Source organism: Telmatherina bonti, assembly GCF_933228915.1.
Source record: "Telmatherina bonti genome assembly, chromosome: 11".
Lineage (NCBI taxonomy): Eukaryota > Metazoa > Chordata > Actinopteri > Atheriniformes > Telmatherinidae > Telmatherina > Telmatherina bonti.
The window spans coordinates 30861615-30879623 of NC_136629.1; the positions used below are offsets into that span (position 1 = coordinate 30861615).

At 37.0% G+C, this 18009-nt stretch overlaps 2 protein-coding genes across 3 annotated transcripts in view; one reads left to right on the forward strand and one right to left on the reverse strand.

The window, feature by feature from the left end:
• Positions 1-805: 805 nt before the first annotated feature.
• On the reverse strand, positions 806-3593 carry LOC306762590 (ubiquitin-conjugating enzyme E2 D4-like). Its single transcript, XM_079249130.1, has 7 exons — positions 3503-3593; positions 2793-2856; positions 2620-2651; positions 2312-2389; positions 1995-2100; positions 1077-1170; positions 806-988 (listed from the first exon to the last, which is right to left on the reverse strand). The coding sequence occupies exons 1-7, from the start codon at positions 3524-3526 to the stop codon at positions 943-945; spliced, it is 444 nt and encodes a 147-aa protein (XP_079105256.1). The 5' UTR covers positions 3527-3593; the 3' UTR covers positions 806-942.
• Positions 3594-7837: 4244 nt separating this feature from the next.
• The window catches only part of rgs7a (regulator of G protein signaling 7a), a gene marked incomplete at both ends in the record, with an annotated part of 48496 nt that continues 38324 nt past the window's right edge, over positions 7838-18009 (forward strand). The window contains 2 exons of one of the 2 annotated variants that reach the window (XM_079249109.1): positions 7838-8084; positions 8965-9085. In XM_079249109.1, coding sequence (XP_079105235.1) covers positions 9008-9085 — 78 coding nt within the window. Of the gene's footprint in view, positions 8085-8964; positions 9086-18009 lie in introns of those variants that run through there. The other variant, XM_079249110.1, reaches the window with a different exon arrangement.

The following is an 18009-nucleotide window of genomic DNA, read 5'->3' on the forward strand; positions in this document are numbered from 1 at the left end:
GATATTGTCAATTCAAAAAACAAAACAAACAAAAAAAAAAAAAAAAAAAAACCAAAACATTCTTTAAGTTGTTGTTCTGGAGACTTATGGTAGTCAGCAGTAAAGATGACCTGTGTAGAAAGTGGGCCTGAAAAAGCTTGTTTTTTTAACTTTTATCCCAGTTACCAGTAATGTTTAAATCCAAAACCAAATTTAATAACATGTAGAACAGCATTTTTACATTTCATTAGTTAAACATCCAAAGGAAACTGGGCCGGATCTTCTACTTAGACTTCAGTAAATTGAGCATATTGTGACAGCCAGTAGTGATAATATGTGGTGTAATTTCAGTTTACACAGCATTCATTCTCATTATCATTCTAACACTGTAATAAAACTTTACAATGGCCACAATCCACAAGAGCAATGATTTAGCAAATTAACCTGAATTAAACGTAACTTAAACATAAAGTTGTCCAGTGTAGAAAGTATTTCCTGAAGGCCTGGCCAGTAAAAAGTATAGGCTGCCATCTAGTGGTCTTGTGAATGATTAACCAGGAATGTTGAGGAAAAAAAAAAAAAAAAAAATCACTGACCAATATGATGCATTAGGTTTCCACATGAACACTGAAAACAAATGGCCTGGAAATAATTTTTTGCTAAATGGTTTTAATTCAAAATGATGAAAAATAAATTCCATTCAGTCTTATACAAAAGAAATATATTAAAAGGAAAATACAAGCACTCTATTTCATCATATATACCAACCAAAGTAAAAACCACAATGCCAAAATAATGGTAAAAATAAAACAAACAGTTAAGTCAAGTAAAATGTCAGTAGAGAAAGTGCTTTAAGCGTAATCAAACACCTCAGCTACAGCCTGTGTGGATAAAGCAGTTGAACAGTACTGTCTTATGTTGAGGTGTTCTGGGAGGCATCACAGTTTCTCAAACATCACTCCGTCACATCGCATACCTCTGGGTCCATTCTCTGGCCAGTTTGTTGTACCTTAAAGAAAAATAAAAATCTGATTAAAGAAAAAGTGTATTTGTTTAGTTTCTCCTACAATCCATAGTTTGTTGGGCTTAATACTCACTTCTGTCTGTCTGACTTGTAGATGTGAGCAATGTCTGGAACCAGCGGATCATCTGGGTTTGGATCACAAAGCAAGGAGCATATGGATAATAAAACTGGTGGGATAAAAAGGGAAAATCTTGTTAATTCTCCATAGCATCTCATTAATAACAACCAGCAATTAAACACAGTTTTGATCTGAAGCACCGTTTTGTCATAATCCTGACTGTTTAGTTCCTCAAAGAGAAATTTTTTTTTCTATTTTCCTAGATTATGGAAATCTTCAACTCGGAAGAATCCAGAATAGATAAACCACAATGGGTGCTGGCGCCATTTCCACACATGAGGTTCTAAGACACAAGTGATAATAAACTGTTTGTGACTCCTGCTTTCAATGCACCATTTTCCAAACAAGAGTGGGTGAGTGCTGCTAAAAGTTTCTTTTCATACCACACTGGCTTGTATTTACTTTCCACCACAGCTATGATAAATGCTGAAGTGTATGTGGTATTGACATAGACACAGAAACAGTCATTGAAGAACCTTATCTGCAATTTAACATGCTGTGAACAGAACAAAATGAATTATGCAGGGTTTTTGTGTCCTACTTCGTGTGAACCCACTAGCATTTGTAGATGAAGGAGCACATCTTGAGCAAGGAACCCCCTAATGTGAAGTGCATTTGTGAACAGCCACTACAAGAAAACCAGACTGAACTGTCAGCATATTCTACAGAAAATCCCATGTTCAGCTGCGGTAATAGGTCATTTTTATCTGAAACTAATATACAGATCTATGTAATTCCTAGCCACTCTTTTGTTTTACCTCACATCTATATTTTGTTGTTACATTAAAATAATTCTCGAATTCAAACTAGTTTCCATAGAGTCCTGCTGTGATGGACAACTTACAGTGAAGATAAAATGCAGATTTTAATTACCTTTTGATATTGTGAGTGCAGGAGACCACTGTGACCTCAAGATGTCAAGGCAAATGCTACCATTGCTGTTTATGTTTGGGTGATAGATTTTCGTTGTAAAGGCGACCTATGGAAACAAAACACATTTATTTAAAAAAAAAAAAAAAAAAAAAAAAAGCTGTTTTAAAAAGGTAGTTGGATCTTTGTCAGTAAACACACACGCAGGCGATGCATATTAATGTTTAGGGAATTATGTAAAAATAGTTAACATTTTTTTATGATGATAACATCCTGTGATGATAGGACTGATTTAAAAATCTGTCACAAAAAATTCTTACCTTTGGTGGTTTAAAGGGATAGTCAGTGGGGAAATGGACAGAAAGGAAAAAAACTCCACCATGATAAGGACTATCGTTCTGAAAAAGAAGAGAAAATTGTTCAAATGTGCCAATTAAATACGTCTCGACATTGCTGCTGGCATCAGCCAATAACAGTGCCGTGAGGTGTGCCAGTCTGAGCTCTCCATTCACAGTAGAAAGGGCTATAAAGCAAACAAAAAAGACCATTGTCTAATGATCCAGAAGCCGCTTGGTTTAAAAAAAAAAAAAAATTCAGGAAACAAATTCAGAATCCAGAAAAAGCTCACCGGTCCTGTGATGGTAGCTTGCCAGTGAAACACTAGGAAACAAAGACAAAGAAAAACCAGGTGAGAACATTATTAAGGACAAGGCTGACTTCACATAACAGCTGCAATGGCATAATACTGTTCTGAAGATTGAAAAGAAAACAAAAATGTAAGGATTGCATCCTCACACTTACTGTCTTCCCCTACGGGTCCAGCTGAACATGAAGCTGGAGGGTCTCTCTGTAAGTCATTTAATTCCTGTCAAATAAGAAATGAGTAAGTCAAAACTCTGGCACATGCAGAACGTTTCTTTAAAAAGTCAAAACTTTTATATATCTTTAAACTTGAGGTTAATGTACGCAAACAAACAGCACAAATTTAAAGGAACTTGTATTGAAACTCCAAGAAACTATCTTAGGTGCCCTGTGATTACCGGTTCCCTCGGCCCTTTTGCTGATAGCAAAGTTAGCTGACGGTTTAGAGACAGGTTTGCTCAAAACTGTCAATTTCAACCACTAAGACAATGTCACATAACGTTGGACTAATTTCGACATTTGTTTTTAGTGTTTACACGTCCAGCAGCCTCTTTAGGAGGGCGACAGATGCACAACAAATAAGGTTAAGACAACGATAACTGAGGCTCTGAAAAGATTAATCAGTCAAAAGTTTAACAGCTTCACTAACCGCCAACAAAGGAATAACAACGGCTCTGATAAAAAAATAAAAAATAAAAAAAATTACCTGCTGGCCGTTAAAAAAAAACGTCTGGAGAATTACTTTTAAACGGTAACCGATTCGTTAGCAAACATGCTATTAGATAACTCGCTAACGTTTGAGAGGCGTTTCCGCATAGCCGCATCCTCTTCGGTACATTAAACAAATTAAAAAATACGACTATTCTCACCTTCTGTATTCTCTTCAAAGCCATGGCAAGTCTTCTGGGGAGGTTATGGGAAGCTACGGTGTTAACTTTGACAGCTGTCAGCTACAGCTACCCTCACTTTATGCCAACCCGTTGTTATTTGTTTTGACAAACTGATTACTTGTTTTGTTTCCGCGTTTTTGTTCGACAAGGAAAATGGACTGATGCATTGTGGGAGTTGGAGTTCTAGACAATGCTATTTAAAGGGGCCGTTCAATTTTTCACTCAGGAAAACAGCGAAGAAAAAAAAAAGCTATATCAGATCACTAAATAGTGTTTTGACAGACAGAAAGATGCTATATTAGATTCTCTCCTCTGACAATGCAGAAGAGTGTTTTTATTTTAATAGGCCTAAGTAAATTAAATTAAATAGACCAAACATCTTATTAAATCAATGCATTGTTGCTCATGTGGGTTTGTCATTCACTTTAATTCTGCATTTCGATGCTTTATCATCAGTATTATGCTAATTTCTGATCTTTTGGAATGATATAGTAGGCTATTTGAAATAGGAAATTATTACTAATATGTCTCTGACCACAGTGAAAACTGTGGCTTGATGGCCTAGAATATTAAACTGAAGTTATTTAAAACAAAAATGCCAACTTTATTTACATAATAGCCTTATAAAAATGCCAACTTTATTTACATAGTAGCCATTCAAAATGTCTTACTTTTCTAGTTTAAAAAATACTTAATTCTTCCTTTCTACCACATTTTAAAAAATGAACTATGGTATTTTACTTTAGAAATTTGGATTGTGGATAAAAAAAATGTATCAAGAACCGATGAAATTACAAGTAATGCTGTTCTACATGAGATAAAGTTTTAAAATGGTCCTGTTTTTAAATGATTTTTTTAAATACAAAAACCTAAATTGCCATTTATATTTTGATTTAATAATGTAAAAGTTTTGGAATGTTGTTCATATAGGAGCTTGAATGACATTGTGACAACTGTGTTTCCTTAACATCCATACATCTTCTACCGCTTATCCGGGGTCGGGTTGTGGCGGCATCATGTCTAAGCAGGGAAGCCCAGATTTCCCTCTCCCCAGCCACATTTGCCAACTCTGCGGGGGGATCCCAAGGCGTTCCCAGGCCAGCCGAGAGATATAATCCCTCCAGCGTGTCCTGGGTCTCCCCCGGGGTCTCCTCCTGGAGGGACGTGCCTTGAACACCTCACCAGGGAGGCATCCAGGAGACATCCTGACCAGATGCCCGAGCCACCTCAACTGGCTCCTCTCAATGCGGAGGAGCAGCGGCTCTACTCTGAGCCCCTCCCAGATGACCGCGCTCTTCACCCTATCTCCAAGGGAGAGCCCGGCCACCCTGCATAGGAAACTCATGTCAGCCCCCTGTCTACGAGATCTCGTTCTTTTGGTCACGACCCACAGCTCATGACCATAGGTGAGGGTAGGAACATAGATCGACTGGTAAACTGAGAGCTTTGCTTTCTGGCTCAGCTCCTTCTTCACCACGACAGACTGGCGCAGAGTCCGGATTTCATAATCTTTCATTTCATTTTCCAAACTGATAAACCCTTGCTGTCTACATAGCTCAAACAAACTGCAGAATTAAGTAAGGAGCAAATACATATTACTTTGTGTTTATGGAACTGTTCTATATTTGCTACTATGAAATGTTAATTTGTCTCCTGATTAGACAAGTCATTCACTGTAATATGTTTATTTGAAGTTGTTTTAACAACTCCACTGTCTCAAGAATTTCCTAATTAAATATATTTGGCATAGAACCTTTCAGGGTTTACATTTTTTGGTGGAATTCAGATGTTTGAAAATGGCCTCAGAGTCATTTTCATTTAATCTGGTGAGAGGAAGAATAACTGTAATGATGTAAAAGAAATGACAGCCATATAAAGATTAAATGTATGACTCCCTCAACATCTTACCATCTGTCTTACTAAGTCCTATACAAAGCTGTCATGACAGCATTTCTTTAATGGGTACATTTCTGTAGCTTCGTGGGAAAGTGGAGTGCAGAAGTGGAGGCTGAGTCCACCCTTCTTTTAAATGTCTATTTCCACTTATTCCAATGCAGAGTTGCAAGCTGTTTAAAAAAAAAAAAAAGCTACATGATCAAACAATCATTCAGTCCCTACAGTAAACACACAGTTCTCAATAAAAACAAGCAGAAACAGCATAAAGTGCAAACTTGCAAGTAAAAGTACTGATTCCGTTGATAGCCCTTATAAAGGTCCATATCACAACATTAATTCAACAAAAAAAAAGATATGATTGGGGATTTCAGGAGGAACAGAGGAAGTGAAGTACAAGTGAAAAGAGGTGGAGGAATATAAGTCGGCTATAGGAGGTGGGCAGCACAACAGAGATTGCAGATGTAACAGAGAGGCTATCAAGAAGGGACAGGGCAGACTCTGCCTCTTAAGGTGGATGAGATCCTTTAATGTCTACAGCAAGATGTTGCATATCTGTGGTGAAAAGTGTAATCTGCTATGCAACCATCTGTTGGTGCAGCAGCATTAGAGCCAGAGACTTGAAGGAACTGAACAAATTGATAGAGAAGGCTGGTTCTATATGGGGAGCCCCTGAAAGTGATAGTCCAGAGAAGAATGGTACACATGCAGCTGAACATAATGGATTCTTTACACCCTCCACATACTACAGTGAAGAAAAAGCTGAGAGTTCAGTCACAGACTTCTTCACATTTACTGCAAGACAGACAGGTATAATTCTGCCAGTGATCATCAGTCTCCAAAGGAAGATTTTAATAGATATTCATATTTTCTAAAGCAAAAATAAGGTGTGATAAAATTCCTGTTTCCCAAGGGATTTTTAAAAAATTTAATTTAATTTAATTTAATTTAATTTAATTTAATTTAATTTAATTTAATTTAATTTAATTTAATTTAATTTTCTCTCTTAACAGTTGCATAAGCCATAAATCAGGGACCTCAGTCCTGACTCAAATAACCAGGTCAATGTGAAAAACCTGACAAGTTGTTGGATCTGTTTAGTTTGAATTATACATGTTGGACCAGGAAATCATTTAAACCTGTTGGACTTTGTCCTTGAGAACTGAACTTTGAGATCTTGCCCATAGATTGTGAGGGAGTAAAACATTTAGTTTAAATATATTAAATTGATCTTCTTCCCATCAAATATTAAAGTAATTGCAGAATTATAACTGTGTCATCATGACTCATATTCATGCCTTCATAGAACTTGTCAGATACAAACCTTAAATATGAGAGAAGGGAGGTCTTAGAGAGGAGACAGAGTTATATTTACCAGGTAAAACTATATTTAAAATGTCTGTCTGGAAAAATAAATTCATTTTCTAAAACAGGGCACACACTAACCTGTTCCTTTGGGTCATGGATCTCCACATTCGGTCTTAGAGGCCCAAAATCCTGCACTGGATGCTTTCCTGCAGCAAGACACCTGATTCATATGAATGGGTCATTAACAGGCTTGTGCAGAACTTGACAAAAAACTGTTAGGATCACTTTGATTTTGAGATTGTTTCAGAAGGGAAACATTCAATACCTGCAGGATACCAACTCTCGAGGACCAGATTTGGAGATCCAGTCCTCAAGACCTAAAGCAGGTCAGAACAGAAGACCTGCTTTAGGTCTTCTGTTTTGTTCAAAGTGGATGATCTGTCAGTGATGCAACTGTTTATACATGGATATAGATTATTTAACTTTTGATGATACACCGTCCTCTGATTTAGGGGAATTTTATTTTATTAACAAGAAACTCTGTTTTAGCCAAGGTCTACAAATTATTCTTAATTAAAAACAAATGACTAGGGTGGAACTGTGAGGACAGTGTTAATCACATGCACTTTCATGCTTCTATAGTTCCTGAATTTTATTAGCAAACACTATTAATACATTTGTAAAATATCCCCAGTGTTAAGGATTATAATCACGTGCTTTCATTTTACAACATCATTTTGATCAGCAGTTTATTTCACCTTACAAGCAATCTATCATTCTTCTCATAGTATCTTTGTGTAGATACTGAAATATTCAAGGTAAGCAACGGATTGTGGGTCGAGTGGCAAACATCTTAAACACCAACCACGTCCAGTTGCGAGAGCAGCATCGTCCAGACATACATTTAAATCAGTCTCACACTGTGTCCCTTTCTGACCTTTAAAGAAGATTGCAGTTATTGAAATATTGATAAGATGTCTGTTTTTATCTGGACCAAGCTTCCAGGGGTTTCACTACAGTGGCCAGCAGCAACATCTGAGGTGGAAAAAAAATAACAGTTCGTCTCCAAATCGGGTTGTAATTTATTCCTCACACGCGATTGGTCATAGATCGATGCGCGCTCCCGACGCTCCGACGTGGTGCGCTCGCGCTTCTGAGCATCGTTGTGAGGGGAGGAAAGGAGAGACTGAGACAGAGCTGTATCACACCGAGTGTCCGCCGAATGTTTGTCTCTTCACGCTGCCAATGAGCACCCCTCACATTCCTATGTCTGCCAGTTGACACACTGAACGATAAGGACCAGGTTTCCACCCCTGCAAGGATTCAGGAGTCCTATCGCGGGCTGCGTGGTTTTTTTCAGGTAAGCCCCCCCGCTTTCCTCCAGTGACTGTTTTTTTTTTTCTGGCTGCTTTCTCTGTATTTACGCGCTGCTTGTGGGAAGAAGACGATGACGGACACGGACGATGTACGGCAGCTGTCCAAGGTGCTGAAACGGGAGTCCTGCCGATAAAAGCACAAACTGGAAGCGCTCAACGGCCTCATGTTAAGAGCAGGTTACATGACTTCGCTGTTTGAATGCTATAGGCTATGTAGTGATGCAGACTAAACCTCGCAAGGATGCCGAGTGGGTGTCATTGGGAGGAAAGAATAATGAAGCTGCAACATGCACACGATATCCGTGTCTCCGCACACACTGTTGTATCCAAGCTGAATTGGAGAGTACTGTAGCTCCTTTAGAGACGGTGTACATGTACAGCTGTCATGGTCCAGGTCTTCAGCTCACCTTATCTTGCCATGGCTATCCTAGGATGCATTCATAGTGGGTGTTGTATAGTGCATGAAAAATAATCTACAATTTTAAATTAGTATTTTACAACATGCTTTACATCTTTAAATCTGTCTGTGAAAAAGAGTGAAAAATAGGTTTGTGAATGTTACTTAGTATTTTTTTCAAGTTGAACTTTTACCTCATTGATTGGAAACTTAAACCAAACCACGAACCACAGATCTGTTTTGTGTCCAATCACTCACCATTTCGAATAAAAAAAAAAAAAAGACCTTTTCAAATGTGTGCACATGGGGTTCACATATCTGTCCTGTGTGAAAATGCCAAATGTGTTAAAACATCATCCTGGCTCACAAGCTATGTTAATGATCTTCCTCTTGGCAAATGTAGGCATGAGCCACATTCAGGCTGCATTGTTTGTCTGATGGACTAAAATATCCACTCTGTCCACAACAGGAGCACCTGACATTTCCTGTGGCAGATTTACTCACTGGATCATGGCACAGACTAACAGCAGCGGGCAGGGGACCAATGGGGTAGCGGATGAGTCCCCCAACATGATAGTGTACAGAAAGGTAAGGCAGCTTCTATTTTTAGTCTGCTTGTGTGCCAGCATGTGTGACTCTTGCATCAATTTACTTGACAATGAGCAGCGCAAAGGAAATTGCCAGTACGAATAGAGGGATTTTGGTGGGGGTTCTTTTGGTAATTTGGGGTTATAATTTGACATAATTTTGATGAGAGCGTGGAGCTAATGTGTGTCTTTTTCCTCTAAAAACATGTATGACATGGAGTGAAATTCTCATACACAGATTCAGACAATATTGCTCCCCCTGTTTTTCTTTTTCTTTTTTTTATTTTACTGACATTAATGGAACAGAAAGAGAGCAAAAGAGGATTTAAGCATTGTTCATTACACTGCCAGTGGTGTATTTCTTCACTAATAAATCTGCTGTTACATTAGATAATTAAGAGAGGGGGAGAGTGAAATGGCCCACTGCTGAGACACCTTAATCCGGCACTGCTCTAACATTAAACAGATTAATGAGATAATAATCTGCACGAAAGATAACAGTTGTTTACTTTGAGGCTTTATTTTTCAACTATAGTTTCTTTTGGAAAACTTTATTTGATAATACACGGAGAAACTGAATTGCTGCTTGTGTGCATTTATGAAGTTGTAATCTTTTCTTCCCTTTGGACAAAAACTGTAAAGCTATATTTAAGATTAACCTACCAACTTGTCATTTAGAAAATTGCTTTCACTATCATCAGGAGAGGATTCTGTTCCCCAATGGCAACTTCTATTGTCTGACAAGTGGGATCTGACTTAATGTGAAGTATGCTGTGTATTATATCTCTGATAAACAAAATCTAATGCTTAATACTTAACTGGATTCTATCTTAAAGTAACCAAGAGAAGTTCTGTATAGACTGGTAATTGCCTGCTGGTAATTGCCTGTTGTACTGCACTTACAGATGTTCCCAATGACGTGAGCCTTTTGCTTGTTGGGAGACTCAAGCATTGAGTGAATTTCTTTATTTTGTTCCCTTCTCCCATCTGCAAAAGCCCCTATCCAATTTGTTCCAGCTTTTGCACACCAGAAAGAAGATGAGGTTTTTTTTATTTTATTTTTTTTTATGATATTGTAGATTGACACTCTTTTATGATACACACAGTGTGTTAGGCAATAAGCAAGATTTGCAAGCAGTGTCACAATGTCTGTAGCAAAACAGAGTGCTGGCTGTTTTAGAGGTCACAAATTATGGAATCAACCCAAAGCAAGACGACAGACGCAGAGACTGAACTGCTCTTAAACTGGGCCGGTTATTGAGGACAATGGAGATGGATTGATGTGACCAGTCTTGTAGCTTTTTGATGCAGCAAAAGGACAACATTATTATATTTTAATTCAAAATAGTGTACGGTATCAAAGATATGCAAAAGTTGTAAAAGCAATTGCATCCTGAGTAGGTGGACTGAATATTGACATGGGCTTTGTCCAGCTATTCAGTTACATGTGACATCTCCTCTGTTGTCCTGCTATTGATCTGTAAGCCTTGCATTTTTGATCATATAGTGTTATTAAAGATCTGTTGCAGTCAATGTGCACAGAAGCAAACCAGCAGGTAGGGTTTTCACAGTTATGAAATTTTTGTTGACAATTGTCAACAAACAAACGAGTTATAATAATTTACCTCCATTTCTACTATTAATGCTATTATTCACACATAATAAAGAAAAAGAAAAACATTTACCTGATTCTTTACACTCATCAACATGCTCTATAGAGTTAGAAGTCATAGTGAAAGCAGCGAGAATGAAATGCATCTGAAGTGAGTTTAACTCATTTTGCAATTGGAAGAGAAGTGCCTGCAGACATATGGATACTGCCAGAATGAACAGGTGCCTCAAAGATTTCTCAGATGGAGATGGCTTGGCAGAGGTGCTGCAGCCCACACTGACTGGGCTACGATGAGGTGAAATCTCAAGTGAAAAACATGCTTTTATGCCCCATTTTTGCTGCTCAGATCTTTTGTACGTCAGTATAAATCCTCAGTGAGTGAAAGCTGTATGAAATGTTGATAGTGAGAAACTGGACACATCTACACTATATCTGACAACGTGTGACTACTGTATAGTAGTGGAAGTGTTATGTAATATGAGTGGGGGGAGTTTTATGGTTCAAGATAGGGGTTTGATGGTCTTTCACAGGGAGCATAAGTATATACTTTCACTCTCTCAATCTTTTTCTTTCGCTCTGTCACGACCATCTCTCCACTCCTATCATTAATGTCTAATGAAAATGGATGGGTGAGCTGAGGTGTTGACCTGCTTGCCGAGGAGATGTGCGCAGTGATGTGTCTTCTTCAAGGACACTGGCACACAAACACCTTGCTTGAATGCATGTATACATGTACTGCAACTGTAAATCCACTACTACACAAATAGAATTTTGACAGATACATGTGCAGAGAGATGTGCACAAGCACAAATGGTTGGTTTTGTGATTGACCCTGAAAACACAGGAAGCAAATACAAATACTTACAAGTCAGTATTCCTTGTATTGATATAAGTGTATAAAAAAAACATTTAAAGTCACAAAGTCAAATAAAGTCATCGGTTATTGGATCTAAGTGCTAAATTTCTGAACTCTGTGGTCATTACATATCATTAAAAACCCAGTTTGATGTCTTTCTGCTCACACATTAGCCATGCTGGACTGAATGTACCAGACTGTACGTTATATGTGTGTTTTCATTCCTGCTCACATGTGTGCACCATAAATAATGCTATGATGTGTGTAAGCATATGTGTGTGTGTGTGTACTGTATGTAGGGCAAATGTTGCTAAGAGAGACTTCTGAATTTTTCATGCAAGCCTAAAACAGTTCTGGTTCATCACCACTTAGTATGAGGAAGAAACATCTCTCACCAGCCGACACTGTGTGTGTGTGTGTGTGTGTGTGTGTGTCTGTGACCATGTGTCTCTGTGTGTATCGTCATATGCGTAAGTGTGCTGGTGCTACTTGTAATCAGCATCTTGTATCTGAAAATAATGAAAGAACATGTGCAGTATACATGGAACTATCTTTTGGTTGTTTAATTATAGTATTTTATGTCTTACAAGGGAAAACTTTAAGATATTTCTTGATATAAATCTTTCAGTTACATCTCCAGCCATGGGAAATGTAATAATTTCACAAACCTTAAATTACAACATTTCCCTTGCAGCTTTACATCTCAGAGAAGAATTAATGTCACTTAAATTCTCCACAAGAATAGCCAATGCTCAGTCTCTATGAAATATATTACAAGACTTTATTGAAGACTGAAAACATTGGAAAGGTTAAAATATTTTAGCAGTAAATTAGACTCTGGGCTTTCTCTGTTCTGTGTTATCTGACAACTGTGTTATTAACCCATTCTTATTTACATTTAAGCTGCAGACAGTTATCCAATAATTGCTCTTTGGGCTGCCAGTTTAGCTTCTATCATTGTACTGGACCAATAATATTTTACTGTATATTTATTGTTCTTTTTATATGATTTCGATTCACAACATAGTACATGCAGCATAATTTCTCTTGTTATATTTTGTAAATACAGAATAGCAATGTTTGCTGTTCTATTCTATTATTTACATTGATATTGGTTCTGTGCACTTACAAATAAGATGTTACTGATGATCATTTCTACAAATGACAATTACTTTAGAACAAGCCTGCAAATGAGCCTGCAGATCTTATTGTTCTTGCAGATTTTCAGTTCTCTAGTTAGACTAATTGTGAGCATATATGACCTAATGATAAGAAAATACCTAACATACATAGGATTATTGTGTCTTTTATGGCTCACTCCTTTACCAACACCGATATGAAATTAGCTGGTCTCCATAGTCACCAGACTTAATAGAGTCAGTTGTAACACTGATTAAATGTTACATCCCCAAGTACTAAATCACATGTTATGGCTGTCATTTCGGCCTAATATGTCTGAACATTTCTTAACATTTTATTTTATCTGTGTAGCACCTACCAGAGAATACATGTTTTCAGACCACTTTCAACTTAAAACAGCCTTCGTAGAAAACATATGCTACCAGTCAGAACTTTGGACACACTTACCCACCGGATTTATTTCCAAAGATTGTCCAGACTTTTGACTGCTTTGTTATTGAAATGAATTTTCTAAATAATAATTATAGTCAAAGGTCAAATTAAAAGGATTATAAATGTTGCTTCTGTGTTCTTAGCTTCAGGGATTTTGCTTCTTCACACTTTTGAAAAGGTGTTAATGCTGCACAGTGAGATCTGAATCATTTCCCCTTCGTGAGTCTCTGTAATGAAATAATGAACACACCAAAAAGACAAACAGGGCAAAGGTATTAGTGAATGGTATTGATTGGTTACTTCATTAAGTGGATGTATACACAAGATCATTTTGCAGGAACAAGATATTCTCTCACCTCTGCGTCACTGCAATACTAGAGATACGGTATATTGTAAAATGATGCAGAGCTATTATTACACTTCTGGTGTCTTGGGCAGTGGTTATATTTTACTATTTACTGCTACAGATTAAAGTAATGTGGAATTTGTCATTAAATTAAATCTGGAAGTTGTTGCGTGTCTGTGATTAAGTAGTAGTACTATAATATATTATAGAATGCAAAAAAGCCAAATATTAGTTGTGTTTTTTAAATAATTTATTACCTCTAAAGCTATGTAGTTATACTTGGTTTCTAAAGGTTGTTGCAAAAGCTTTTTATATAACAATAAAAAGGCATAATCTGAGAAAGCTAACATAGTTAATGCTCATATTCTTGGTTAAAACTACTTCATAATCAGCAGAGATCATTTTATTGGCGGGTATCTTTCATTTTAGGCCTAATCTGCATCTGTTAAGCAGCCCTATTACAGCCTGCCCTGTTATCGATACAATTTCCCAACCGTTCTGCATTGTTCGTGAGTCATGAGGCAGAGGGAACTGAATACATTTTCAGCTTTTTCTCAGTTAAGAGCCAGATTGAAGGGTTCTTGTGCAGCTTGTCTCTCTCAGTGTGCAATCAGAAGATCACTAAGATTGAGAGAAAGAGAGGGATAGGGGGGTGAGATGGGATGATCCATAATTGCCAGATCAGAGAGAAACCTTTGTATGTGAAGTAGAGCTTTTTGCATGTCAGCTTGCCAGCCAGACAATTTCCTTTCCTGTGTATGAAAACATGCATGTTACTTTTTGCACGCACTTTTGAGGGAAAGCAAGCAGGGTTGGCAGACCCTGTTAGATGAAAAACTGGTGTTCACGGCTTTATGTATTTTTTTTTCCTGCATTAGCTGACATCAGTACCTAAACAGTAATATGTTGGCCTGACTTTAGTAACCTGAGCTACTGACAACAGTTGTGAACCTCTGGTATCTTATTGTGCTTCTGGGGATCTACTGGTCATCCTGTGTCTCATAATAAGGCTATCAATATAAAACTGAGGGAACTTTATTTATTCAGTACATTTATTAATCTAAAGCAATCACAGCTGCTATATATCACACAGGTAAAGTCAACAAGAATATACAATCCATAGAGCATTAACACTGCGTTTGAAATAGTAAAGATAAACATCAATTATTTAGACTTATTTAGAAGAGCAGTGATAAGATAAAGACAAATCCAAGCAAGTTGACTGGAAGCAGAAGGCAATTTCTATTAGAATGATCGTAGTGATAAATGAATTACAATATGAACTATGAACATATATGAAATATGAAATATGAACAAAAAAGCAAAGTTGGTATAGTTTTAAAAATTGAGGTAAATCCTCATTAAACCAAGATTCTTTATTCATTTTAGTTTTAGGTGCCCCAGAATCAAGAGAAGTCCAGAGCATCAGTCTTTGTTTTTTTTTTTTCTTTTATAATTTCTTTTTTTTTTTTCCAGTGTTAAATTTGCTTAAAGTTGTTTTGAACTATGGCTATTTAAAAAGAATGGCAGACACATGCAACTGTCATGATGTGGCGGTGGAGGTGAGGATTCAAAAGGAGAGCCAGAGATGCAGTCAGGATGTTTATTTCCAAAAACCCAAAAGCTGAAGGCAAAACAACGCAGGAGGCGTGACAAAACCTTTTGAACCTAACACAATGAACCAGCAATGGGGAACCAAGGGGTATAAATACACAGGAACAAAATGAGACACAGTTGAAGTGAATGAACTAAGTGAACCCAGGTGAACTAATGAATAGGAAAGCAAAACTGGAAACCAGACATGAGGGAACTAAACAAGAAAAACTATAAAATAAAACAGGAATCAAGAACATAGAACACACAAAACAAGACATGACATGCAGCAGTGACCCAGTGATATATATGTGCTGTGAATTCAAACTTACTTTTACAAGCATCATCAGTCTATATTTTCACTGCAGAGTTAATGAGTGTGATATTTTTAATCTGTGAAAAAATAAACGTATGTGTGCATGCTTGCCATTTTATAACAGACAGGGAGTTACTGTGTGGGGTGTGCAAATGGGATTTGTTTAAAACTATTAACAATAGCAAATAAATACCATGAGTGGCTGGAGGCTTTCTTTGGGTAGTTCATTCCTCCCAGTCCCAGTTTGGGCCTTTAAGGCTTTGCAAAATGCCATTTAAAATAACCCAGAATGTTACAGAAGGATATACAAAGTAGCTGACATGCTAAAAGGCAAGTTAATTTTATGTATCACTACATCTGATGTTTTTATTTTATTTTATTGTTCTTTTATTATCATTTTTTTTTCTCTGCTTCACAAAGATAATCATATAAACACAAACACAATCGGGGATTTAGGGCTGAGAGCCAGATCCAATAAACATAAAATCTGCTATTCTTCTTGGAGAAAGCATTTTTGTCCTATCTGCTATTAGAACCTCGTTTCCAAAAAAGTTAGGAACATTTTGCAAATGTAAATGAAAACTGAATGCAGTTTAAACTCATTACATTTGGATTTGTTAATGATAATATTACATTGGTGAATTTTTTCAACAACATTTTGGAAAAGTTGATTAATTAAGAGAAAATAAACAAACCTGTGGTGATATGAAGATGCATCAGTGCACATGTCAGGGGTAACTTGTACATATGTGAAGCATTATTAATGCTAAATGCTATGGCTTCCCCTCAATGCAGACCTGTCATCCATTTATCACATTAGGCAGATTATTAAACGAAATGTGGAACAAAGGAGCAGCGGAAATCCTACAACAAGTTCAAATCGGCGAATATTTCATTTTATGAACTAAGCAGTTGGTCTCCTTAATCCTCAAACACTCTCTGAGCTTTGCTATAAGACGAGGTGATGAAACACGGTGGAAAACATGTTCCTGTTCCAACTTTCTGGAACACATTGCTGGCATACTTTGGGAACGTTGAACTTTTTGTGCTGAGTTAGTTAGTTAATTAGTTTTTTATTTTTTTTTATTTTTTAGAAAAGTTTCAGATATTTTTGTTTGTTTGGCACAACTCGCTCCAAAAATAAGAACACCGGTGTCGAAAATTAAGTTAGACAAATAAATAGTAGGCTATATTAGATATTTGTACAAAAGTCAGTATGGAACGTCCCTAATTTAAATCCCTTGCAATAAAACTCTGTTGTATAAGAGGTCATGCAACAGGTATCAGAAATTAAGAGTTGGAGGACATCAGTATATCAGACATCGGTAAAAAAAGACAATATCAAACATCAAAACATAATTAAAATTATGGAAGGTAAAAGCGAGCTTGATTCATAAAATAAAAGTACACACAGCCAGATGAAAATGCTTTGCCATCACTGGAACCAAAGTGAACAGATACTTTGGCCTCTCTTGCTTTAAGCTATCCCTGACTATACATGTCTGCCACAGCTGGAGTCTTGGGGCCTGTCTGTCAGGGTTATATAACGCTGTAAGGAAGCTTGAGTATTAAGATAGAGGCTGACTCAGGCATTGCCGCTGTCTAGTCTTTTAATTCCAGCTCAACATTTAGAAAAAGATTACAAGAGTACCCTGAACCACAGTTGAAATGGCATGCTCTTCCTGCTCTTATGTGGTTGTCTTAATGAGGCTACAGATGCCAGATTTAACAAAAAGATTTAAAGAACCCCAAAAATATACAGGTATCATGCGGTGTGAAAAAAGACAGAGTAGCAGTTTCATCTGAATACCCTGCTGCTTTTCTGTGTTCCCATGACGCTACGAACATCCAGCATGTGTCCTTGTTCTCTCCTTGTTTGTAACTTTGTCCCCGCTCTTCCTTTTTCTCCATCACTACAAACGCCATCTGCATCTAAATAGCACCTATGCAGTTTCTACTTTTTACACATTCCCCTGTCATTTCTTGTGAAGGCTTTCTCCTTCCCACACACTGTCTACAATGTCTAAATTCCCACTTTCTCACTTGTCGCTGTGTCCTGATGTTTTAAGTGTTGTTTTTGTAAAAACTTGGTATGTAGCCTGCTTCTCATTTTACACTTTCATCCCTTTTAATTGTCTCAACTTCAAGTCGCATCAAGTGATTAAATAATTTCCTTTCTTGGCTGCTGGCAAATATAAAAACTGTAAAATGACTAATGTTTTAATTTCTCTCTTTTTTGCACAGTAGAGATGAAATTTTGATTTGAGGAATTAGCTTTTATAAAAGGACACAAGTGAACTGTGAACAACATTTTTTTTTAAATAAAATGCTTATTTAAAAATGTCAGCTTATCTCAAGTTGATTGATTATTAAATTCACTTTCAGTGTTCTGCTAAAGGATAAACAAACATGGTAATATTCCATTCTGTGTAAAAACATCAAATCAATGGCAAAAGCTTAAATCAGATGAGCACATGAAGTCTTTAAGAGTAAACACAAATTGGACATTTTATCTTCAGACATCACTTTACTTCTCTGCTGTATAATTTGGCATCTTGAAGCAAAGTGTTGTCTTCTTCTGTCTCTGTCTTTAAATATGGGCGTCCCAGGTTTTTTTTTTTTTTTTTTGA